This window comes from Stenella coeruleoalba (genome assembly GCF_951394435.1).
Source record: "Stenella coeruleoalba genome assembly, chromosome: 12".
Taxonomy (NCBI): domain Eukaryota; kingdom Metazoa; phylum Chordata; class Mammalia; order Artiodactyla; family Delphinidae; genus Stenella; species Stenella coeruleoalba.
The window spans coordinates 13,938,427-13,965,771 of NC_137158.1; the positions used below are offsets into that span (position 1 = coordinate 13,938,427).

Here is a 27,345-nt window from a genome sequence, read left to right on the forward strand (position 1 = left end):
AGCTATTATGACCTCTTTTTCTTACTAAACAAATCTCTTGATACGAAATTACACTGTGATTTATTTAAGACTTTCAAATTTAGCCTACAAATGAGGGAACAGATATTCATAGAAAATATTTATTTTCTTAAGACATTATTTATATCATATTTCCTATCCCACAATGATCTGCAAAAAATTGAGTTATATACAAATATATTAATTTAACTGTATATAGTAAAGTCCACAAAATGGTTATATTAGAGTCAACACTTTTGCTTAAATCTCCAGATTCCCTTTCAAAATATTAACTTTAGTAGAATGACATGAATATTTGAACGTGTGTGAACCTAAGAAAATATTTATTTGCAAAAAATAAAAATGGACAAGATTAACTTTAGTACATGTAAATACGTTTGTCATACAAAATTAGTAGTTGCTACCTATTGATATAAATTAAAGTCTGCGTAGATAATGCAATGTGAGTACTGATTTTCAATGCTGTGTCACTGCAGTTCACATGTAACATGCCTCTTGCTATCTGGAAAGATCTGACTATTTTATTATATGCATGAAGTTCTGTTATGTCATGTGGTGTTTTGAAAAGAGCATTGGCGTTGATATTAGACAGTTGAAACCTCAGCTCTGTCACTTACTGGTGGCAGAGCACCACTGATTCCCTTTGATGAGCTTCAGTTTATTTGTTCATAAAATAGAGTTGTTGAAGGGTTAGTGTGAGTGTGCAGGTATGATAAACATTCAAATTACCTCTATGCCACAGTGGTTATTTCTCTGTTTTGGGCTCTTGTCCATTCATTATTTTTTACATTAGAAGCAACAGCTGGTGAAGCTCATTAGGTTGCTTTTCCCTAATCTCCTTCCATGTCAAACTGGACTTGCCAGTCATGATGGAATTGCTATTTTGGAATATCTGCTTGTCTTATGGTAAAAGTCATATACTTGAGAAAATGTATAATAGAAAGAAAGAACCGGACATCAGTACCAAAGACCTGAGTTTGCATTGTGTGCCTATAACCCAAGAGGTGTGTGGCTTCTCTGGGCCATGGTTTCCTCATTTGTAGAATGAGAAGAATAATAATATCTGTCTTGTTGCCTGATGTTATAAGAATCAAATCAGAGATGGTTTAAAAATGCTTCTTAAACTGAAAATTCATCTGGTTATCTGATTCAGCTGGTTATCAAGTAATGGTTTCATTTTTGTAGAAGGATTGAATACTGGTTTTATTTCTTATGTTCTTGACATACTTTCTCTTAGTCTTACAGTGGCGCTTTCAAAATGGCTGGCTGCAGTTAGGAGACATCTGTTCCCTAGCAACGGCATTTCCTGACTGCCCTCTGCAGCAACACAGCTTCTGGACACAGGTGCACACTACATGTCACAGTTTAGGAGTTTATTCACCTTCACCAAACACATATGTGAAATTTCTACAGCTTATCAAATGAAAGGAAATTCAATGACCATGACTCAGGAACATGCATGGGTCAACAATTCTTAAACATTTTATTAGACATTTGATTTTACCTATTTGTCAAGTGTAGTAATTTATTTTTTAAACTGATGTCTCCTTTGTTTATGACAACTATTATTGCTTATCAAATTACACCTAAAGTCCTTGAATTTCACAGGCATCTACAAAATTGTGTTTTCTATATTTCTGGGAGATATTCAGCCTTATTAAATATATTAGTGTGTGTAATAATAGTAGTAGTCAAAGCGCAGAGTTTTATTTAAGCTAGCAAATAATTATGCTTCACAATAGACCTATAAACAGGCCCTTGATGATTAATAAATTTATTAATGGTTATTCTGGTTATGGAAACAAGTTCAAATTGGCTTTTAGCCTAATGTTAGCTTTTAGTTTTATTAGGTGTCAAAGTGAATAGCTCTGCTCATATATAATTTCAGTTTGTTAGGCAAAGAGAGCCCTCACATAATTTCTTTAGTGTTTTTAATAACTAGTTCTTAGATTCTGCTGAAGCACATTTTTATCAGAATGACTATGTAAATCATTGAAAAGGTGCAGGCATTTGAAATAATCAGATATTTCTCAGCAATCTTATCTGAAAATAGTGCTGAAAGTTCACAGCAGAGCTAATTAGTTTGTGGCTATGTTAATTGATGTAGGACTGGCTGACTTGCTTTGGGATTGTTTTTTGTTCTTTTCCAAAATCTTTGAGGCAATCATGATATCCATTTTAAGACCTGGTGTAATACTGGAGATAAGTAATACCTTGAGTTTTGACATCTGCACTTTCAGATCTTCTGTTATGGCATTAGCAAGATAGATGGTTCCTTAATGCCTACAATTCAGGAAATTAACTTTAGTTTCTAAAAACAGAAAATAGCTAAAGACTAAACTCATCTAAAGTCTATTTCTCTTTACTCAAGCCATTATATAACTTTAAAAAATAATATCTTATTATGTGTAGAGTCTTGTTTGTCACATGGCACTCAAGAAGCATATGTGTGCAAATTATTTTTCCTGCCACTTACTGTGATATTATTCCCAGGTGCTACTTCAGAAACAAAGTTGTTATAAGGAGTAGAGATTTGGGGAGAGGGAAGGTTGAGAGAGGAGAGTTTCTTTGCAAGTAAATTCTTAATACAGGTTGTGCGCAAAAACATTTCAACATCGCTATGTCCATTCCCAGAACACAGGAGTATAGATCTCTTCAAATGAACAGTGCCAAAAAATATGAGTTTTCACTAGAAACTTCAGTATAAAACAATATGCTATCCAACTAATAAACACTTGTTTTTTAGAGAAACTGACAAAAGTTGTAACAAAACAATTTCTGGCCATAACCATTTGAAAAGATGTGTAATAACATTGTGATTTAGAGAAGTACAAACTTCAAAATAGCTATGTAACCCATAGGATTGATAAAAAACGTAAAATTCTGAAAATATCAGGTATTGATGAGGTTTTTTTTGAAAATAACTGTTCTCCCACACTGCTAGTGGGGATGAAATGGCTGCAGCAATTTTTGAGGCCATAAAATAACAGTGCAAACCCTCTGACTAGCAATTTCAATTCTGAGTATCTGCTAGAGATTACCACATCTGCCTAAGGAGATATCAACAGGGTTGAATTGTAAATAAATTAAATGTTCATCAAAAGGGAGAAGGATAAATAAACTGTGGTACATTTTTATATGAAGAAACAATCCACCATGAGCAGGGTTTAGCAGAAATAACCAGCTGCAGAATCAGACCCCTACAGAGATGAGAGGTACTGGAATGATAAGATAAAGAAAATAAATGCAGGTATACTGTGTTGAAAGAATAAAAGACGGAATTGAGGGTATCATTAAGGAATGAGCCTCCCCAAATTCACCAGGTAGATTTAAAATAAGTTAATGGGATTTCTGGAAATCACAATAGTATAGTAATGAAAACAAAAGCAAATTATTACAGAATTAAAGAAGTAATTGATAAAATCAAAGTGCAGAGGAAATTATTCATAATAAAACTACAAAAGAAAGAAATGGAAAAAGTGAAAGTGAGGTTAGAACACATAAAGATTAGAGGCATCCAGTGTCAAAGCATTCCAGGAGACAATAAGAGGTAAAGACTTATATTACGTGAGACAATAGCTGAATTTTTCCCTCAGAATTTACTAAAGACACAAATGCTCAGAATCAGAAAAGTCCACACATCTCAAGCAAGATAATGAAAAAGAAAAAATCCACACCTAGACATATTGTAGTAAAATGGAAGGATCCAGGAGACAAAAGAAAGATCCTAAACCCAACCAGAGAGAAAAAGACTGATTACTTAAATATTGACTGTTAATGCCCCCAAAACAATGGAAGCTGAAAGACAGTGGTAATAATATTTTTCTGTGCTGAGAGATGGTAATAAGTCATAAATGTAAATTCAGAATACCTTTCAATAAAGACAGTGGAACAGGGGCTTCCCTGGTGGCGCAATGGTGGAGAGTCCGCCTGCCGATGCAGGGGATATGGGTTCGTGCCCCGGTCCGGGAAGATCCCACATGCCGCAGAGCAGCTGGGCCCATAAGCCATGGCCGCTGAGCCTGTGCGTCCGGAGCCTGTGCTCTGCAAAGGGAGAGGCCACAACAGTGAGAGGCCCACGTACCGCAAAAACAAAAACAAAAACAAAACAAAAATAAAAATTAGGTGATAGAAGTGAATGGAAATATATAAAATTCATAATCATTGTAAGTGATTTCAACACTCCTAATAAAAGATAAATGATTGTCAAAAATCAATTAAACTAATACTTTCTATAAGAGACACAGCTAGAACATAAGGGCAGTGAAAAGCAGGCTGGATGTAAAAGAATGGAAAACGCATATCAAGGATAAACCAACCTAATAAAGCTCTTGTAATCACATTAATGCTGTGCAAAATAGAGTTTAGGACTTCCCTGGTGGCGCAGTGGTTGAGAGTCTGCCTGCCGATGCAGGGGATGCGGGTTTGTGCCCCGGTCCGGGAAGATCCCACGTGCCGTGGAGCAGCTAGGCCCGTGAGCCATGGCCGCTGAGCCTGCGCGTCTGGAGCCTGTGCTCCACAACGGGGGAGGCCACAACAGTGAGAGGCCCGTGTACCGCCAAAACAAAAATAGATTTTAAGGCAGAAATCTTTAAAGGGGAGAAGAGGAGCACTGTATTTTTTAAAAAGATTCAATACATTGAATTGAAGATAGTTTTGAATTGAAAATAGTTTCAATTTACATGTGCCCAATGATATAACTTTAAAATACATAAAACAAAAATTTGTGTAATAGAAAGACCCACCATGATAGTGGGAGATTGTAATACACTTCTCTTAGAAAGAATTAGGTCAAATTATTAAGATAAAACGGGAAGGATTTAAGAAGACTCAGACAGCTCCATAAATGGATTTGATCTAATAGGCATATATAAAAACCATGTACTCCCAAACTAAAGAATAAATATGCTTTGCGGATTTTCTAAAAATTTGAGAAAAATTGACCACATTCTAGGCTGTAAGATAATCTGAAGGAATTAAAGAATGTAGGGATTATACAGCCACATTCATCAAAATACAATTATAGATTAAACTATATTAAATCACCGATACATCGCCATTTTTAAGGCATAGAAATGAAGTTTTATGCACATTAAAAATCTATTACAAAAATATATTCTCATAAATTATGAGAATATATTTATAAGGCATAATATTTAAAAGGTATAGTTCAGATAATTATGGGTCAAAGAAAAATAAAAAAGGAAATTAGAAAATATTTCATATTGAAAAATAGTTAAAAAATTTACTTATCAAAAGTAAAAAATTAAATAAAAAATATATAAAGGGACAATTTATAGAATTAAAGACTTATATTAATAATATTGTATTATTTTCCTGTTAAAGAGGAATTGAGACTGAAAAAGATGGCCGAAGAAACCAGTTTAAGAACTTAGGAAAGGAAGAATAGAATAAACCAAAGGAAGACAATGAGCAGGCAATTTTATTTTATTTTTTTAATTTAATTAATTTATTTTTTTTATACAGCAGGTTCTTATTAGTTATCTATTTTATACATATTAGTGTATATATGTCAATCCCAATCTCCCAATTCATCCCCCCTCCACTGCTTTCCCCGCTTTGGTGTCCATACGTTTGTTCTCTACATCTGTCTCTCTATTTCTGCCTTGCAAACCAGTTCATCTGTACCATTTTTCTAGATTCCACATATATGCATTGATACACGATATTTGTTTTTCTCTTTCTGACTTACTTCACTCTGTATGACAGTCTCTAGGTCCATCCACGTCTCTACAAATGACCCAATTTCGTTCCTTTTATGGCTGAGTAATATTCCATTGTATATATGTACCACATCTTCTTTATCCATGCGTCTGTCAGTGGGCATTTAGATTGTTTGGACAGGCAATTTTAAATACAAGAAATTAATGAATAGAAAACAAAGAAATCTTAGGGAAAATAAAGCTAAGGCTAATTCTTTAAAAAAATCTAATAAAATAACTTCTGGTAAGATTAATCAAAAAAACAAAACACAAGAATACATGGTATTATTAGTGAAAAAGGCATATTTATAAAAATAGAAGATATTAAAAACATGACAAAGATAATAAGCTTGCTAGAAGCACATAAAGTACCACACTGGCTAGTAGACCAGTAGTATGAAAGGTGCTAAGTCTTTTTAGTCTGCCGTGATGGATTTTTCACAGATAACTAGGATGAAATTGTATTCAGGCAGGTGAAATTGTTGGATTTGTTTTTTTTTCTGTTTATTTTTCTATGTATCTGTTTATTGAGGCACCCAGGCAAATGATAACTGCCTGTGAACCTATGACTTGAGTTATCAGATACATGATAATGTTAGTGTTTTTCTTTTTAGAAAACTGCTTATCTTTCTATAATTTATACATAAAACTGCTAACATTCTAGGCTATTTTTTGATCACTTGGGGTTGTCCGATACAACCTCCATTCTAAGTTTTACTGGTTGGAAAATTTGGAAAGGCAAAAACTATCTTTCCCACATTTTTTTTTCCACAACTAGGTTTATTTTGGGCATTAATTTCTGCCATTTAGATGCATTCATATGGTGTTTGGAAGCCAGGTGTGAGGTAGAGGCCATATGCCCGATGTCCTTGACTTACACCTACCTGGAAGTCCCTGGAAATGTGTGGCCTGCTTGCAAAACAACACAGTGCCTATCTCTAGATTTCAGTGTTTCAGGAAGCAATGGTAGTAGTGATGAGGGTTCTAAACTCTGGAGCCTAGTTTCAAGTTTCAGGTTTTTCTTCTGGGTATAAAAGGGATTCATGGCTGATGTTGTGTATTCTTGATTTAAATTTCTGTGTGGTGGTAACTTTAGGGCATCAATTCCATGTTGTTTTAACAGAAATCTCCCTTAGAATCTGCTCCTCAGGCCCTTTCAGTGTTTAGGTACCTAATTGCCTGATTAAGTCTCTTCTTGCATTAAAGTATAAGGGTTTGTTTCTTGTCCTAAACCTTGACTAAGACACACTCAGATCCTTTGGATATTTTCTTCTTTATATGATAGAGCATTGTACTTCCTTGCCATGGATTTGACAATAGAATCAGTGACAATATAAGTACTGCTGATTTGTTTTCTTCTCTCGAATCCCTGAGTGTTAGTAGAGAGTTAGCTAATCATTCAAGATCTACAAACAACATTGATTTCAGTTTGACAGATCTCCCTATCAGAATGAGTACTGCTACGTCTGTAACACAATCTTCCTCCAGCTTTCTCCAGTCAGATATGTGTAGTGTAGGTAAAAGCCACTGCCTGAGAAAAACAGAGGTCAGTGTCAATATCTATCCCTATGATTAACCAAATACAATACTAGGAGCATTTTTTATGAATATTTCTCAGTGGAAATCTAACTGATTATTTTTTAAAAATCAACGGATCTCATTAAGCTATAGTTCTTCCTGTTCATACATGATGTGATTGCTAAATCAGTCAACTTATTCATTACTCCAGTGAACTATCCCATCACTAATAAGAAGCAGATTTTACCCTGAGGGATACTTGAAGACATCAACAGACCTGTGACCTAACCCATGTATTGCTCCTGGAAAGAATCAAGGGTGACAGGTGACCATTTATCAAAATCTATATACCTGCCATTTGGTTTTGCCTCAGTAATCTTGGGGTCTTTATTTTTAGTCAAGCTTGGTATAAAATAATCCCAAAAGATTTGAGCAGTCAAGTTCTAGGGCATAACACTTGCTGTCAGCTGTTCTTCCTGGCCAGAAGATATGTTGTGCTTCTCCTACCTTTTTCTTTTACATTAATTTCAGGTGAAGTAGGATGAGAATTGAGTTTTACTAGTTCTCCATCTTCCAGTTTAATATATTACAAATTTAATTCTGTTTCATTTAGAAAATGTCTATAAATGCCTCCCACTCTGAAAACAAACTTGGTTATGTAGACCTATGAGTTGATTTTAGGATATCTTTGACTTAGTAGCCAATCTATGGTGGTCTTTCTCCCATGACCATAATATAGGGGTTCAAGAATCAAGGGATGTGAACCAACAAAAAGGACTGAGTTATCAAATCAGACTCACACTAATCAGAGATCTTACCCGGTGAAATTCTTTACTAAGAATTTTCAAAGTTACAAGCAATCAAAAGGCACAGGTGAAGCATGAGAGGTCTGTTATATTCCATGTGGCTCCCCAGGTCATTCCTTCTAGCAACAGGCATACTCTCTCTGGCCTAGAGAAAGAGATGATGTTTCTACTGAGGTTGGCAGGGAAGCTAACACAGGGTAGGTAATATCTTCTTTTTCCATCCCATAGAGTACTAAGGCTTTGGTGTCATTTTTAGGAAGCCATGACTCACAAATTCATAACTTGGTGTACCATAAGCAATTCTAAACCAGAGGCAGGGATATCCTGCTAAAAGTATTCAACAGATATTCTCTTCTTAGCCAATGTCATTCATTTATTTACTAAAAGAACCAGATATCAGCTTGCTTTTGAGCTAATTAGACAACATTGCCTGTGTTCTTTCTTTCCCTGAGGTATCCTCTTTTGATTCCTGCAATCAACAGAGAAACTGATCACAAGCCAGCTGCTTTACTCCTTCCCCAGGGTGGAAATGTGAGTGGCTTCTTTCACTTTTATATTTAATAAACTACTTGTAGAATAACTTAATAAACTACTTAATAATAAACTACTTTTCCTTCCCATCTCTGCAACTTTGAACTTTTGCTGGTCTAGAGGGATAAGTTCTCAAGGTAAAAAATGCTTCCACCAGGGGACACGTAATAATCCAATTTATTTATTTATTTAATATCCTTATTGGAGTATAATTGCTTTACAAAGGTGTGTTAGTTTCTGCTGTATAACAAAGTGAATCCGCTATACATATATCCCCATATCCCCTCCCTCTTGCGTCTCCCTCCCACCCTCCCTATCCCACCCCTCTAGGTGGACACAAAGCACTGAGCTGATCTTCCTGTGCTATGTGGCTGCTTCCCACTAGCTATCTGTTTTACATTTGGTAGTGTATATATGTCCATGCCACGCTCTCACTTTGTCCCAGCTTACCCGTCCACCTCCCCTTGTCCTCAAGTCCATTCTCTATATCTGCATCTTTTTTTTTTTTTTTGCGGTACGTGGGCCTCTCGCTGCTGTGGCCTCTCCCGTTGCAGAGCGCAGGCTCTGGACGCGCAGGCTCAGCGGCCATGGCTCACGGGCCTAGCCACTCCGCGGCATGTGGGATCTTCCCAGACCAGGGCACGAACCTGTGTCCCCTGCATCGGCAGGTGGACTCAACCACTGTGCCACCAGGGAAGCCCGAGAATGGTTTTAATACAAGCTATTACAACTTTGCAATATTGGAGTATCTCTCCTTTTATCAGTTGCGGGTCAAAAGAAGCAAGAACCAAATGCATTGGGCATCTTACGAATACCTCAAAGGATGAGGGTTTATAAGTTACAAAATGGGTGGATCTGAGATTTAAAAGGACCAGTGGCAATGTTTTTGGCCAAGATATTTGGAAGGTCTCTACAAACTTTGCCAGTTGAGTCTTAATAATACTGTGAGTGCATTCAACTGAGCCAGAGGATTGAGAATGATAAGTACAATAAAAGTGTCATAAAACTGGCCAAACAGCATACATTTGTTGAAGTACTTGGCCAATAAAATGAGTTTCTAGATCACTATAAAGTTTGTGAGGAGTTCCCCTGGTAGGGATAATTTTTCCAAAAAGACTTTGGCTACAGAAAAGATAGTAGTCTGTCTGCAAGAGAAGGCTTCAGTCCAGTCAAAAAACATATAGATCATGACTAAAACATAGTTATATCCATGAGATGGTGGAAGATGTGTGAAATCCATTTGCTGAACCTCAAATGGTCCATTAAGCAGTAGAAATTGTCCAGGGGCAGTACTTATACTTCAGATTGTACTTCTCATACTTCAGACAAGTCAGGCAAGTGAGGTAGGCACTTTTTGCAGCCTTGTTAATGTTTCCTCGCCAATATCGATCCATGGAGACTACTGTTTGTCAGTAGACCAATGGTTTAATGGATGTACAATGGTGAGGAATGGAAATTTTTTAGAGTCTCCATTAGGACTGAGTTTTTATTTGGTTCAAACCAGAGCTTTCTCTTTTTATCAAACCAACAATTGTTACATTTCCAGTCTTGTTTTTTCCTTATCTGAGACCAATTGCTGGGCTTCTCAAACAAGTTTTTCTAGGTTATCTTTTGGGAAAATATCCTTTTGGACCATGAGAGAGGTGGGGCTGCTCTTAGTCATTTTAAGGGCAGCATGCCTTGTGGAAATAACAGCAAGGTGAGTTCCCTTAGCATCCAGAGAGTCAAGAATAGAATACTCTGGAATCTTAATAATAAAAAGAATCCAAAATATCAGGTAAAAGTATTGCCTTCAGTAATTTCTGCACATAGGGGCCATTTAGAATTTTATTTCCATCGGAAGTAAGGAAGCCATGTTGCTTCCACAACATTCCAAAATAATGAGCTACTCCAGAAGCATATCTGCTCTCAGTATAAATATTAGTAGTTTGTCCTTGGCTAAAGTATAAGCCTGGGTAAAACCATATAATTCAGCTTGTTGGGCTGAATTAGCCACAGGTAAAGATGCTACATCAAAAGGAGTTACAGTAGCATAGTCAACACAGTATTTGCCATTGTCACCTTTTAAATAAGAACAACCAGTGAACCATGAGAAGTCAGTGTTACTGAGAGCAATTTCCGGTAGTTCATCACAAGGAGTCAGGAAGTGATCTGCCAGAGTTAAGCAGTTGTGAGGGACTCAGTCAGTGACAGAGAGGAGAAAAATAGCCAGGTTAAGGGTTATTAAAACATACAAGAGTTATGTGAGAAGCAGTTAACAAAAGGACTTCACAGGAGGTGAGGCAGCTGACTGAGAAATGATGAGAGTGATGAGAATTCAGGAGAGTTTCTACTGCATGAGGTACAAACATGGTTAAAGGGATTCCACAATGATTTTCTCAGGGGCCCTAATGGTTCTAAGGGAATGCCCTTGCCACAGGGTCCAGTTGCTGGCTGTACTCCCCTATGGGTCAGTAGTGGTCCCTGTGTTTTTAAGTGAATACCTCAAGGGCATTACCTTCCATTTCACATAAAAAAAGGAAAAAGGGAATCTGATAATTGAGATGCCCAGGGGCAGGTGGGTTCATCAAACTCTCCTGTAAGGCCTTGAAGGCTATGCTGTCTGGTTCTTCCCATAAAATTGGGTTGGGGCTGTTATTGTTGGGTATGGCCAGAAGAGGGAAATTTGGAATCCAGTTTTGACAATAACCAACTAGCCTGAGAAAACCACAGAGTTGATGCTTAGTTTTGGGGTTTGGTAAATTTAGGACACCATGAAGCCTATCTGGATATAGGTGTATCCCTTGTTCTGATATCAGAGGCCCTAAATATCAAACCTGGGTTTGGGCAAACTGTATTTTTTCCTTGGTGACCACATGTCCTTTTAAGGCTAAAAGTTTTTTAGCAAGGGGATGTTGTCTTCCTGTGAGGGTGCTTGAGAAGGAAAGTAAAGAAGAAAATCATCCACATATTGCAAAATAAGTAGAACCTCTAGGGAACTTTATATCATCCAGATCAGCCTTCAGGATTTGCAAGAAATAAGAAGGGTTCTCAGTAAAACCCTGAGGCATTACTCTCCAGATGAACTCTTTTTCTTCCCCAAAGAAAGCAAAAATGTATTGGCTAGCTTCATCAACTGGAATACTAAAGAATACACTGCATAAATCAGTTACAGTAAAGAATTTGCTTCTGGTGGGAATGGATGTTAGTAGTGTATGAGGGTTAGAATCAGCAGAGTGGTGAGGGATATCAGTGTTTACTGCTCGGACGTCCTGAACAAACTTCCACCCTCGGCCCTTAGGTTTTCTCAGTGGTAAATTAGAAGTGTTATAGGAGTAGTACATGGATAATGCGGCCTTGAGCCTTGTAATCTTCTATTCCGGATTTTATGCCTTGAAGGGCTTCTTTACTTATAGTATATTAATTAAGTTGGGGAAGAGGATTTGAAGGGTCTGTTTGAATTTTGACGGGAGGGACGATATGAATTTTGCCAACATCAGTTGGAGACTTTGCCCATAAAGAAAGTAGTTGCTGATTCAATAGGGACAGATGGTCAGTGTTTTTAAGAATCTGCTCTAGTACTTTCAGAAACAGAACAAATAAAAGATGTCAAGTAGTAACTGAATTCACCTGATTGGTTACTTTGATGACTACTGTCAAATTTTAGAATTATTTCCCCTTTCTGGGAGAAAGAGATTCTGGCATGATACTTCTTTAAGAAATCTCAGCCCAATAAATGAGCAGAGACAGAGGAATTAAGGAGAAAACGGTGAGTATCTCTCAAAGAGCCTAAACAAAAGGGAATAGGTTCAGAGACAGGAGCCTCTTGAGGTTCACTAGAGATCCCACTATTTGAAGTGTTTTAGTACTCCGAGGAAGGGGCTGCTTTATAGTAATGGGGTTGAATACTGAGATTGCAGCTCCGGTATCAATTAGGACTGGAGGAGATTCACTGGCAATCTCAAGAAATGTTTCTCCAAGCTGACTAACAGGGAAGCTTGGGAAGAGCCCCTGTTGTTTCTTGGAGCCCATCACTGAGAATTGGGAGGATGTTGAAAAGCCTGATTAGAGGGCGGAAAGTGTCTAAAGCACTTATATTTGTTACAATCTCTTTTCCAATGTCCGGGCTGGCTGCAATAATAGCAGAAACTAGGAGGGTTTTGGTTCTCTGTAGGAGCCTTCATTTGCTGGAGTTGAAGATGAAGAATTTTGGCAATCTTCCTTTGTGATGACAAAGAGCTGGTTTGCCAAATTAAATCTGGAGTGAACATAGTTTCTTATTTCATCCTGGTCCTTTTTATTAGAAGGGAAAGGTCTTGTTCCAGCTCATTCATCAACATAGAGTTAAAAACTACTGGTGGAATCAACATCTGAAGGAAGATTACAATTTTCTTTAAAAGTAATCTGAAGTCGATTGTAATCATCATCAATGGGTTCATCAGATTTTTGTGTGTAAGCCTAAATTTGGTTCTAATCAATAGATTTTGGAAAAGCCCTAGGAAGAGTTCAGTGAAGTCACCCAGTGATTACTTGAGCCTGATAATACTGTCAGTTAGCAGACTGGTCTCCTGGTTGTAATTCTAGATACTTTGTAGGATTTTCCCAATTAGCAGATTTCATCCACTGTTGGGCCTAGTCCTCACCAATAACTAGCTGATATAAGTCAGGTGATCCAGGTTGATGTTTTAATGACTATATTAAATTCCTCAGCAAATCTGTGAGGTTCCTTAGTTACTTTGGGAAAATCTTTGATTATGGCTCACAGTTCAGATTTAGTCCAAGGAATATAAGAAATCAAGAGTTTAGCATCTGGATCCTCAGAAGGCTTAATTTTAAAGGGACAGGTTCTGGCAAGTTCAGAGGAAACAGGAGTGGAGAGCGTTTCAGAGAAAAGGAAAAGTCTGGCAAGAGAATTATTACGAGGGGATTGAGGGTATAGAGGAGGCATAGGTGGTGTAGTAGGGAAGGAGGAAGATGGTGCTAGATATAGAGCCTGACACAAAGAAGCCACAGAAGAAGAACCTGAGGTTTCGGAAGCCATTTTATCTTTTTACTTGTTTCCTTGCCTCGGGTACGCTTAAAATCTTATTTTGCAGAGAGGCAATTTTAGACTCCTGATAATGTTTGGAAGCATGAAAATACCAGTCGAAATAAACATTCCATTAAAGTCTGGAAAATTTTGTGCTATTATAATCCAATTTAGTTTTAAGGAGATTAATTTTGGGGATTTCAAAAAATTCCCCATGATGGCCATTTAAAATTCTAAATTGGCTTTGGTCACGTCAGTCCATTTAGTTAGAAATGCACATGAGGAAGGGCCATGGCTTTTTTTTTTTTTTTTTTTTTTTGTGGTACGCGGGCCTCCCACTGTTGTGGCCTCTCCCGTTCCAGAGCACAGGCTCCGGACGTGCAGGCTCAGCAGCCATGGCTCACGGGCCCAGCCGCTCCGCGGCATGTGGGATCTTCCCAGACCAGGGCACGAACCCGTGTCCCCTGCATCGGCAGGTGGACTCTCAACCACTGCACCACCAGGGAAGCCCAGGGCCATGGTTTTTAAACATAAAATCAACTGGAGTCCCTGTAGGTGGGACACCCTCATAATATTTAGATAACTGGAACCTCTTTTCTCAGAAGTTTTTCCCTAGAATGAAAGAACGATTTTCTGACAGCTCAAACAGCTTACAGTATAAAAAGTTCAATTTTCAGCAGCCTGCAAGCCTGAATACCAGCCAATTCTAAGGAAAGAGCTTGGTCCCGGAGGAGCCAGGCTGAAGGCTCTTTAAGCCAGTTTCAAGGGAACAGCTCCTTCCAAAGGAATAGGCTGAAGTCTGAAAAAGTGTGCCATTTCTGAGAAGCAGTGCTTGTTCCCGAAGAAATGAGCTGAAGACATTTTCAGCCAGCTTATGTTGAAACAGTCTGATCTCAAAATAAGGCTGAAGTGCCAAACAAATACTTGCACACAGAACAAGACCTTAACCAGAAAGACAAACCTTAAAATAGACCCCAAATGAAACTTGGAAAGCTTCAGATGCAAAGAGGGCATGAACTCAGATCCAGGAGAACTATGTACCTTCAACCCCCAGGGTCTGCAAGAAAGCAGTGAGTAACATTGGGCTCAACGTGGGTACTGCACCTGTTTGCTCAGCAGCCCTGGAACTATCAGGTACCCATACAGGCCACTAAAATTGTTGACCTCAAATAAATAGGCTGCCAGATATTTCTCCAGCAAAGATGGGTTTACTCGGAATCCGCAGAGAATTTCAGCTTGAGGTCTGTAACCATGGTGAGTCACCGGCAAGTCGCTGTACAGCAAGGGAAGGAGAACGCTTTTATAGAGGGGGAAGGGGAAGTTGGAAGGGCTGTAGTAAACAAAGAGTCCATGGCTTTCATCGACTGAGTCCTTGACAGGAAGGAAGAGGAGTCTTTCTTCTTCCTGCTGGGCTGTGCTCTTCAGGACATGAGAGCCCGCCTTCTGATCTCCCAACTGTATTTAATTGAGGCTTCTCTTTTTTCATTTTTTACTGTTTCAACTGACTTTATAACATTTTAGAAAATCAGATTTTCGATTTTTTGCACCATACAGCATCTCCTTGTGAAATTAATAGTACCTCAAACAGAAACTCCCTCTGGCTTCACATGACTGAGCATTTGATTAAAGTTACAGAAACTGAAATACCAGTCAACTTCTTCTAGCTCCATATGGAACATCTGCTGAAGGAAGCCTTTAGAAATCAGACAGAATTGAAATGTCATGCTCTAGGGGAAATATACACAAGACAGAATTAAATGATGAACATAAAGGGGAGAGCTCGTAAGATGTGGGCTACATGTAAGCCTATTAGTTACTGGCTCAAGTGTGGAGACTTCAGGAGCCAACAAAGGAGCAGGGGGTTGTGGACTTGTTTGCTTGTTTGTGTTAGCCTAATACTGTGTAGAAATATTGAAGTCTAGGTGGAATAAAATTGCAGGTCATATAAAGGCTTTAAAATAACTAATAAAATACACTGTAATTCAATCTTTAAATTTGTTTAAATGTTAAAATAGTAAATACATTTCAAAATTTCATATGAGTAAAAAGTTATACGAAGAAAAACTTTGGCATATAAATTTTCATAATTCATGAAAAAGCCATTATTTGATTTAATTTAAAGTTAAAGGACTTTAAAGAGATATTGATAAATAGAAATACATAAAATATTCTTGCTAAATTTTCAGCAAATCTATAAACGTATAACTGATAGTGACAATTGGGGTGGAAATAAATATTTCCAAAGAGGTGTGTTACTATATTACTTAATCAATTAAGCTAGAATTTTTTCAAAGTTAAAGAAAAAGTATATTAAACCTATTGAAATCATAAAGTAAATGATTGTTGGTACTTTCCTATTTTTGTAGAAAAATTTACTGATATCATTTTGGACCAATACCAATTTTATAACTACCAACATTTGTTATAGCTGAATACACAATTGGTAGATCATGGGTCAAATTAATAATTATTGATTGTGTCTTCCTCTCTTATAAGTTAACAAGACAATTTCCATCAAATTAATCAAGTTTGGTGTTAGAAATGATGTTCTTGGTCATTTCTCAAAATAACCATGAGTATTACATTTTAAATATTCAAAATTATTTAAATAATTAAATAGATTTTGCAATTGTTTGATTTATATTTTACTAGTAAAATATTCTTATTTTTGGCTTTGTCTATTCAATATGAAATACTATATAGAATCAAAATTCCAGTGCTTGGTACTTGACAGAAGAATAGAAAAGTTGAACATGAAAGTCTGAGGTGTCATATAGCAAAAAGCTATAAAAGGGAAAGAAATCTGAAGAATTGTGCTTTATGTTGTGTTGCAGTTGTACCACCTGATGAAATTCATATGGTTCATTAATTTCAGCAAGAGCTACAACACAAATAAAGATTTAAGAGATTGTAGAGATATTAGCAACTCATTGGATAATAGAAATATGTTTTCATAAAAGGCTACATCAGAAAGACTATTTCAAATATATGCTTCAATAAAAATACTCATACATACTCATACAGAAGTTCATGTTTGGCTTACAGAACTTCTCAGTGATATGTGCAAAGTTTAGAGCTAACCAGTGGGAGAGACAGGTGTCTCTCCTGTTGCCGCTAGAAAACCATGGTGATTGAGTGACTAGATGAAACTTAGTTACCCTTTTTAGTCCTTAAGGATTAAGCTTTAGGACCTGGATGTTATTTGCTAGAATGAACTCTCAGGTAATATTTTAGAATACATTTCTGTATTGAGATTAGGTACAAAAATTGTTTTTATTAGGCATTCTTCTTTCTTCAACTCCCATAAATATCTGAATTTTGTGTTTGCCTATCAAGAAATAAATAGAATAGATAAACAATAAATTCAAGGTCCAGGAGAAGAATAGGAAAATTAAAACTTTTGCCTATGCACTATTGAAGTAGAGGCCAAAATGTTGAATCAAAGTAGGATGTAGTGTTTAAAGGGAAATGTATACAGAGTAAGAAATATAGAAAATGAAGCCTATCCATGTAAGATTATTTAAGAAAAAAACCCAAAGAGTCAGTGACAGAAAGATGTTGAAGCCACTGTTGCAGCCCATGCAGTTAATTGACTGTAGCATTCCAGGTATGCGGAATTCAGAATCAAAGCTAGACAGAAGCTCACCTCTCCAGCTTTCCAGAAGTTTGTAGAATAAAGAAATGAAAAAACGTAATAAAATCACAAAGTACAGTATATCACCTGTGTTTTGGCTTCTTAGTGATGTTGAAAGATGCAACTTTCTTTCACATAGAACATTTCCTCTACACAATAATTTGTATAGTTATTAGGAGTTAGATGTAATTAGCACTTGTCATTAAAATATATCCCAAATTGGATCTATCAGTTTGAGTTAAATTGTATTTCACTTAGAATTTATAACTGTGTGTTATAAAGTGTTATTCCATTTCCATAAAATGGAAAGCAGATAAAATCTGGAAGATTTGAAGTACTTATTAACTTTTGAGTTGGTTAATTCTTTAATGAAGTTAATGAGCCTAGGAATTTATATGATGTTGGGAAAAGTTCTAAAGTGAATTTTTGTAGACTCACTCCAAGTCAGTGGTCACATTTTAAGAAGCAATTCTTTCATAGATATAAACCAAACAAAACATGTCATTTACCTAAGCAATTTATCAGTGGTAGCCCATATATATATATATTTTTCTGGGGGGGTGGCACACTGCATGGAGTGTGGGATCTTAGTTCCCCGACCAGGGATCGAGCCTGTGCCCCCTGCAGTGAAAGTGTGGAGTCCTAACCACTGGTCCTCCAGGGAATTCCCTAGACTTATATTTTTAATTTGACAATTTTGCTGATTACTTTAGTACAAAAATGACTCACTACCATTAACTTTTTAAGAAAGAACATCAATTCTAATAATGTATTCCTATATGAAATTTTATATGGTTGCAATCCTGTCTTCTTCCCACAACTCAAGATTTGGGGAGAATATACAACTCAATCTAAATCACTGGGTTAGGGACTGTATTTGAAAGAAGGTACAGTTTTTTCCTTATCACTTATAAAATTATCATCCAAATATACACCTAGCTAAATTTTATTTGGAGTTGGAAAAAAGACATAAAATATATAAGCTGGAGGGATCCCTGTCGCTTTAGGTACTGCCTGATGATGCAGTACCCATGGGTCTGCATATAAGCATGTTAGTGAGAAGGCAAATGAGAACCAAGTTTGCACATTTCTCCTGTCATAGCAACTCTGGTTGGCTAGCAGAGCACTTGACTACTTTGATTCATTACTTGTACTTATATGACCAGTGCCAATAGGAAGATTACCATATTGGCGGTATGAAAACTCTCAAGTATTTGGTTTGGATGTATATATTTAAATATTTCTACAAATCAACAATAACAAACTCTTTCTTCATTTGTTTTCTCCCTTTATCCTAATTACTGCCCCATATGTCTCTTGGGGCTGCCTCACCTAAAACCATATGAAGCCTGTACTTCTGATTCTGTGTATTATAATGTAATTTTAATATGGAGAACCAGATGTTTTATTTCTGCTATGTCACTGCTATTTTTGATGTTAAGTAAACCTGTTTTAAATCTCTTTTAAAAATTAGGCCATTCTGGATTTCTTAATTTTTTTTAATCAAAATGGACTTTTCTCTTGTTCTTTATCTCTTTGCTTCTTTTTCTTTCTGCTTTGATCTAATTTTCCTTTTCTTTTTTTTTTCACATTTACTGTGGTTTGCTTTCTCTTTTTTATTCTCTAAGGGGGTAAAATGCTCAGAGGGGCTTGTTTCTTTTCTAAACATAGTTTTCTCTTCTTTCTTTGCCTAACTCTCCATTTTCGTGGCTATATCAACTTTATATTTTCCTACAAACTATTCTGGATAATTTTTCTCCTCCAATACTGTACTAGTTATTTATTGCTGTATAACAAATTTCCCCTAAAATCGTCAGGTAAAACAACAATGACTGTGTATTACCTCACTCCATTTCTGTAGATTAGGAATTCAGGACAGATTAGCTGGGTGCTTCTGACTGGGAATCTTTCATGAATTCCAGGCAAGATGTCAGTGGAGGCTTGACTGAGTCTGAAGGATCAACCTCCTTACTAGTCAGGGTTCTCCAGAGAACAGAACCAAAAGACTGTAAAAGGAAACTTATTATGAAGAGTTGGCTCACGTGGTTATGGTGGCAGAGATGCCCCATGATCTGCTGTCTGTAAGCTGGACACCCAGGAAAGCCAGTGGTGTAATTCAGTCCCAGTCCCAATGCCTGAGAACCAGCAGTGGGGTTCGATGAGGTAAATCCCAGCCCAGTGGTAGGAGAAGAAGAGATGAGATGTCCCAGTCTTAAGTAATGAGGCAGAAAAAAGGGACAAATTCCTCCTTTGTCTGCCTCCTTGTCTAATAGAACCTCAACAGATTAGATGATGCCCACCCAGATTGGAGAGGGAAATTTAATTTATTGAGTCCACCCATTCAAATTCTGCTCTCATTCAGAAACACCCACATAGACAGACTCAGAAAGAGTGTTTACCAGATATCTGGGAATCCCTGATGTATTTAAGTTGACACATAAAATTAACTGTCACAACCAAGGGGGCTCACTCATGTTCCTGACAAACTAGTTCTGGTTATTGGTGGGAGGCCTCAGTTCCTTGCGATGTGTTTTTCTCCGGAGAGTAAAGTGCCTCATGATATGGCCACTCACTTCATCCAGGTAAGTGATCCAAGAAAGAGCAAGGTACAAGCTGCAATGTCTTCTGTGGATCAGCCTCAGAAGTCACACTGTTGGTTACCCAGGTCATCCCATCTCGGTGTAGTAGATACCACACAGGGTGTGAACACCAAGAAGCAAGAGTCATTAAGAGCCATCTTAGGGGCTAGTTACCATAAATACACACACTGTATGATTTTTTCTCATCTCATTTCTGATCCTTTGAAATTTTTCAGAGATAATTTTTATTCAACACTCACCTTCCTTTTCTTTCTACATTTCATCTCCCTGTAAAAACACATCTGTGTTTGCATTTGAAGATTTTGCAGTTGACTGAACATTCACTGTTATCCTGTAATTTGGATTGCTCAGTGTATCGCATTTTTATGGAAAGCGTGATAAAGCCATGTTTGCATAAAACTACGTTTTGACACAATTTTTGTAACCTTTTCCTGTCAGCATCATATATTCTAACAATGCCAGCGTGTTCTAATTATTTCCCACTGTAGCTGCTCAGCTTTTCTCTACCTGACCACTAGGCTGTCATTATTATTATTATTATTATTATTACCATAGTGTACTCTGGAAGCATTCTTTAACAAAAAGTAACCCAGGGGCTTCCCTGGTGGCGCAGTGGTTGAGAGTCCGCCTGCCGATGCAGGGGTCATGGATTCGTGCCCCGGTCCGGGAAGATCCCACATGCCGCGGAGCGGCTGGGCCCGTGAGCCATGGCCGCCGAGCCTGCGTGTCCGGAGCCTGTGCTCCGCGGTGGGAGAGGCCACAACAGTGAGAGGCCCGTGTACCACAAAAAAAAAAAAAAAAAAAGTAACCCAGATTCAGCTTGCTTTTTCCTGGCCAAAATCATTGAATCAGCTATTATTCAAGGAGTTCTGGTTCCTTTTAGTCGAGAAAAGCATTAAAGGCCAACATATAGGAGCCAGAAGAGCACATCTGGTGGCTTCAAAGGAGTCCTGGAGGTAAGCCCATTGTTGTTTGATGTTTATGTTTTCTGTGTTTTGAAATTTTAGATTCTGTGATTAGTTAAAAATGGTTACAATCATGCTTCCACTTAAAAAATAAGTTTCTGACTGTATATAAACCCCAGAAAGGATATATATGGATTTGATTTCACATGCAAGGGGCAGAAAGATAAGAGGCAAGAAAAGGAGAGAATGAAAATGAGATGACATGTACAAACCAGAGAGATAAGGACCAAGGGGAGGGCGAGCTGATACTTGCTGATGTCTCACTTGAAACATAAAACATTTTTAGATGAAAGTCATTTAATTATGTGTGTCTTGGGTAAGAGGAGTTTGGAACTCCATGCCTTCCTTTTTGAAGCTGCATGTTTTGGAGCATTCCTCCATGTTCTACCAAGACAGCCATCCTGAGTTTCACGGATAGTGTTTGAGTACTTTTCCCCCGATTGTGAGACTTCGTGGTTGGGAGCCGTAGCTCTGAACTGACTCCATCATGTGGAGCTGTGTGACCTTAAGAAAGGTATTTAAAGCCTTGAAACTTCAGTTTCCTCATTTGTGAAATAGGAATAATAATAACAACCTCATGGTGTTTTAAATATAAACACAACATAAAAGGCATTCAATGAATGTTGAAAGAATGACAATGTGTTATATTTTTTATGTTTTATATGATCAAGGGATTAGCATAGTTCCTGGGACCTAATACATACTGGTTTAAGGCTAGCTTCTTATTATTAACCCAATCTGACACTTTTTATTACAAGAAACTCTTTGTTAGCCTTTTTTACCCCCACAAAGTCCTTCCAACAACCTAATGCTTTACATTGGGGACATGAAGGACATTGCTGAACATACATTAATAAAGCTAAATAAAATGACTTGGTTGAGAAGGCAATGTGACTAGTTGGAAAGGAAACTGGTTTGGGAGCATATTTACGAACTGTGTGACTTTGGTTAAATTATTAAACCTTCCTAAGACTCATTTTACTGAAAAAAAAGGATAGAAGAAACAGGATAATATCTATTATTAGTATTGTAGGATGGATTAAATGAGTAGCCACATTGTATAGAAATAATTATTGTTAGTTTTTCAAAGAATGGCCACTTCTCTATATAATCACCTCTCCATTATGCTAAACTTAGCGGAAAATATAACCCCATTTCCCAACCTCAGGTGCTAAAGAATCTGTGTCCTGTTTGTTTCCGGTGATCTGTTCAGTGACATTTGCTTTAAAGTGAGATTGATTCTATCTTGGTTTCTGTTTTACCAGTTTAACTTTTATTTTAAATAAGAAAGCTAATTTACATATCTCAGACATTAGGTTTCATTAATGTTTATCTGTAAGACAAGTAATGTGTTATTATGGTTTAGGAATTAAGGGATTCAAATGATTATAGCACACATACAGAGGGTGATCCTCTCGCGTGAAGATGATTGGAGACATTGTATTAGCGTTCTTCTATTGACTGCCGTTTATCATTTTGGTAAGGCCCGCATAAAGGCCATGTTTGGAATAACCGAAAGTAAAAATTACATGACTTGAAAGGAGATCTAGTAAGACCCCCCTCAATTTACAGACAATGAAACAAGACCAGGAGTTCATGTCATGTCTGCAGTCCAGGGGTAAATTTTGTAAAACAATTTATTTTCAGTCTTGAGGATTTTTGGGCTTTGCTGTGTTATCCATATACTGAGTAGACTCAAGCCCTTTCTCATGAACAGTTTTGTGCTGAGGGGGCAATGTTAGATAAAAATGATGGAAAGACAATGTCAATAAAATGCATGTTTTATAAAACAAAACCACAACAGCACTCCTTTTTCGTATTTTCAGCAGATATTTAACTTCATCAGTTATTTCAGAGGTTACCTTCTACTAATGTTAGGACTTAAAGAGAAGGAAGAAAAACATAGGCTTATTTATTTTTAAAAAAATAATTGGCCAGGTGTGATATGAGACAATTAATCCTGGAAGATGCTGACTATAGCAGAACACCTAAGCAGCTTCTGCAATTTCACTATGGGGAATATTTTTCAAGCACTGGATTCTTACTGTCCTTATGTTTTGGCCTCAAGAAAACAGAGGAAAACTATTTTTTTCGTGGAATAGTTTTGCACAGTTAGGAGCATAATGGGTTCTACAACTTCCCCAAAGCATTAAACATTACTGACTGAAAGATAAAGAGTGTCAGGCTAGATACACCACTGATTTTTCTAAGTTTAATAGTTCTTTTATTTTGATGGTAATTATTCTTGGAGGACCAATAGCATAGATGATGTACACATGAGGGTTCCAACCAACCATAGTGTTATGTTAGCTTCAATGCCCTTCTAGCTGAGGGAAGTAAAGTGAAATGAGAAATATATGAATGTAATAGTCTACAAAATACCATGACCTGTATTAAGGGACATGAAATTCATCAGAACTGCTTATGGGTGATATAAAAGAAAAAAGTTAATAAATACAATTTTTAAAAAACTAAGTAAAAAAATGATTAAAAAGTGGTAACAGTAGCCCAGTGTAGCCCTAATAGTAGCAACCCATTGTGCAAAATATTAGTAGCCCAGTGTAGCAAAACCCGGAAAGGATATCATAAGAAAAGAAAATGATAAAGTCATATCCTTCATGAATATAGATGCAAAAGTCTTCAACAAAATATTAGTAAATTAAATCTAGCAATAGAAAAAGGCATAATACATCCTGACCAACTGAGATGTATTCCAGGAATGTAAGATTAGTTTAACATGTGAGACTTAGTCAATGTAATTCATAACATTAACAAAGTAAATTAGAAAAATCATATGGTCATATCAAAAGATGTAAAAAAGTTGTTGATGACATCCAAAAACCCTCTCATGAAAAAACACTCCATAATATATGAAATAGAAGGAAATTTCAACCTGTTAAAGACATCTATAAAAATCTTAAAGCAAACAGCATACTTTATTAACACTCTTACAACTTCTCTTCTACATGGTACTGGAGATCTTAGCCTAAATGATGGGAAATATTACAATGAGAGGCATAACTATTGTGTGAGAAAAAGTAAACCTCTCTTTGTTCACAGACAATACGATTATGGATATTGAAAGCCACAATATTAGAACTAACACATGAACTCTGCAAGATTTCAGGACACAAAGTCAAATATAAAAATAATTTGTATTTCCTTTTACTGGTAATTAACAAGTGGAAATACTATCTTAACATAATATTTACAATAGCATCAAAAACCAAAATACTTAGGGATAAATCTTATAAAAACTTTGTAAGGCCTCTACCCCAAATCTGCAAAACGTTGAACAGAAAAATAAATGAAAATCTACATTAAAAAAAAAGTGATGGTAGAAATAGAGGGAAAGATCTGTTAGAAGAAAATTTGCAGTTAAAATTGAAATATGTGTATTTGATTAGGGGACACAAAAAACAAACAATTTTAAAGTATTATGAGATCAAAATGAGATAAGATGATGAATATTTACTAACAAAACATGGAAATAAGGAAGCTCAAAACTCCAGTAGTAGGATTATTAAGTTCTTAAAAGGCCTACAGAGCATCCTACACATAGTTAGCCACAATTGTTGCTTATTAAATAAATAAAAGAATGAATAAGACCTTCTGTTGTAAGAGGCACTTTCAACTCCCCAGCTTTGGAAACTCTTAAAAGGAATAAATGCTCAGTTTATTGAAGTTCTATGGTGTCTATTCAAATGTACTAGATCCATGACATGTGTTATCCTTACAGCAATTGTATGAGGGAAGATTTATTACTCCATTTAACAGACACATACAAACAACAAAATGTCTAAACAACAGAACTGAGAGGCAAAGTTTACCAAAACATAGTCCCAGCCATCTCTGAACTGAACTTAGAAGAGAATGAAGCAAATCTTTCAGTCTCATTCATGCTGATGAGGGAGAGTAAAAATAATGCAGAAATATATAGAAGTAAAGAGGTTAAAACAAGCCTGCTTTTAAGAAAGGGGTTATCTAGCAATGGAACCCTAGAGAGGATCCCAATTCTCCTCCCCAGGCGTTGGCATCTGCTTCTCATGCAGTGAGTTAATTCTAGTGAAGAACTGGAGATGCTGAATATCATCCTTATCCCTAAATGGGACTGGGTGTGGTGGGGAGAAGCTGGCACTGCTGACTGAGGTTGGGTTGGGGATCTGAACATGGGAAGAACTGATAAAAGGAGAATAACTGCTGCTGATCAGAAAGTTTCCCCTTTAGTCCATTTTGCATATTTTCTAATTTATCTGATGACTTGATGACCTATTTCTACTTCTTGTAACCCCATTTTACTCTAGGAGTGTCATTTAATAGCATTCCAAGAATTTTCCTACTCATTCCTTAATAGTTCTTTCAAATGTTATCTATTCGTATGAACCGACCTCTAACTCCCCAAGATTTGCCATCCCCTCATTGGTGTTTCTTTTATACAGCTTATGCAACACCTTGTTCCAAATAGTTCAGAGTTCCTTCTCTTCCACTAGCCTTTGAACACTAGATGAGAGGGTATCAAGGTTGTCTGTTATCCTAGTGCCCAGGATATATTGTGGCAACTGTTCTAATATTAATACATACTTTGAAATGAATGAATAACTCATCATGGGAGCAATTTTTCTGCTTCTCTAAAACAGATGTTTTTTTGTGCGTGGAGGATCGTTTTCATACATGTAATATAATTTAAGTTCCAAATACAAATCTAGCAACAGCTAGTATTTATTGAGCCAGGAAGTATGTTAATCACCTTGAGGACATTACACTTTGAATTTTCACAACGAGCCTATGAACTGGTGATAATTAGCTGCATTTTATAGATGAGAAAACTAAGGCTAGAGAGATTAACTAAATTGCCCATGATTTTCCAACCATAAGTGACAGTTAGGACTTAACAAGATATTCAAAACATGTCACTGTGGTAATTTAAATCTTCTGGACTCTGATTTATGTCTTACTGCTAGGACTTTTCAGCTTTTATCTGCTGATTTTGTCGGGGTAGCTTGTCTCCAAAGATGGCAACTATCACTAACCTCCCTCTCCATTGAGAAGTGAGATCTATTTCTTCACCCTCTTGAACCAGGGCTGGCAAACCTTTTTTTTTTTTTAACATCTGTATTGGAGTATAATTGCTTTACAATGATGTGTTAGTTTCTGCTGTATAACAAAGTGAATTAGTTCTACATATACATACATCCCCATATCTCCTCCCTCTTGTGTCTCCCTCCCACCTTCCCTATCCCACCCATCTAGGTGGTCACAAAGCACCGAGCTGATCTCCCTGTGCTATGCAGCTGCTTCCCACTAGCTATCTATTTTACATTTGGTGGTGTGTATATGTCCATGCCCTCTCTCACTTTGTCCCAGCTTATACTTCCCCCTCCTCTTGTCCTCAAGTCCATTCTTTACGTTGGCATCTTTATTCCTGCCCTGCCCCTAGGATCTTCAGAAGCATTTTTTTTTTTAGATTCCATATATATGTGTTAGCATACGGTATTTTTCTCTTTCAGACTTACTTCACTCTGTGTGATAGTCCATCCACCTCACTACAAATAACTCAATTTCGTTTCTTTTTATGGCTGAGTAATATTCCATTGTATATATGTGCCACATCTTTATCCACTCATCTGTCAATGGACACTTAGGTTGCTTCCGTGTCCTGGCTATTGCAAATAAAGCTGCAATGAATATTGTAGTACATGACTCTTTTTGAATTATGGTTTTCTCAGGGTATATGCCCAGTAGTGGGATTGCTGGGTGATATGGTAGTTCTATTTTTAGTTTTTTGAGGAACCTCCATACTGTTCTCCATAGTGGCTGTATCAATCTACATTCCCACCAACAGTACGTGGGTTCTCTTTTCTCCACGTACTTTTCTTTTCTCCAAATTTCTCCAGAAATTTATTGTTTCTAGATTTTTTGTTGATGGCCGTTCTGACTGGTGTGAGGTGATACCTCATTGTAGTTTTGACTTGCATTTCTCTAATGATTAGTGATGTTGAGCATCCTTTCATGTGTTTGTTGGCAATCTGTATATCTTCTTTGGAGAAATGTCTATTTAGGTCTTCTGCCCATTTTTGGATTGGGTTGTTTGTTTTTTTGATATTGAGCTGCATGAACTGCTTGTATATTTTGGAGATTAAGCCTTTGTCAGTTGCTTTGTTTGCAAATATTTTCTCCCATTCTGAGGGTTGTCTTTTCATCTTTTTTATGGTTCCTTTGCTGTGCAAAAGCTTTTACATTTCATTAGGTCCCATTTGTTTATTTTTGTTTTTATTTCCATTTCCCTAGGAGGTGGGTCAAAAAGGATCTTGCTGTGATTTATGTCATGGAGTGTTCTGCCTATGTTTTCTTCTAAGAGTTTTATAGTGTCTGGCCTTACATTTAGATCTTTAACTCATTTTGAGTTTATTTTTGTGTATGGTGTTAGAGAGTGTTCTAATTTCATTCTTTTACATGTAGCTGTCCAGTTTTCCCAGCAGCACTTATTGAAGAGGCTGTCTTTTCTCCATTGTATATTCTAACTTCCTTTATCAACAATAAGG

At 36.9% G+C, this 27,345-nt stretch overlaps 1 protein-coding gene across 2 annotated transcripts in view; it reads left to right on the forward strand.

Moving 5' to 3' along the window:
* The window catches only part of LOC307195021 (uncharacterized protein), a 44,283-nt gene extending 23,497 nt beyond the window's left edge, over window positions 1-20,786 (forward strand). Inside the window, exons 4-5 of one of the 2 annotated variants that reach the window (XR_013830699.1) lie at window positions 7,471-7,584; window positions 8,518-8,690. Coding sequence is in view for 1 of the 2 variants with exons in the window: in XM_079938642.1 (XP_079794768.1) it covers window positions 8,548-8,596; window positions 20,722-20,737 (65 nt within the window). In the remaining variant the exon portion in view is untranslated. Of the gene's footprint in view, window positions 1-7,470; window positions 7,585-8,517; window positions 8,691-20,721 lie in introns of those variants that run through there. The other variant, XM_079938642.1, reaches the window with a different exon arrangement.
* Window positions 20,787-27,345: the final 6,559 nt, after the last annotated feature.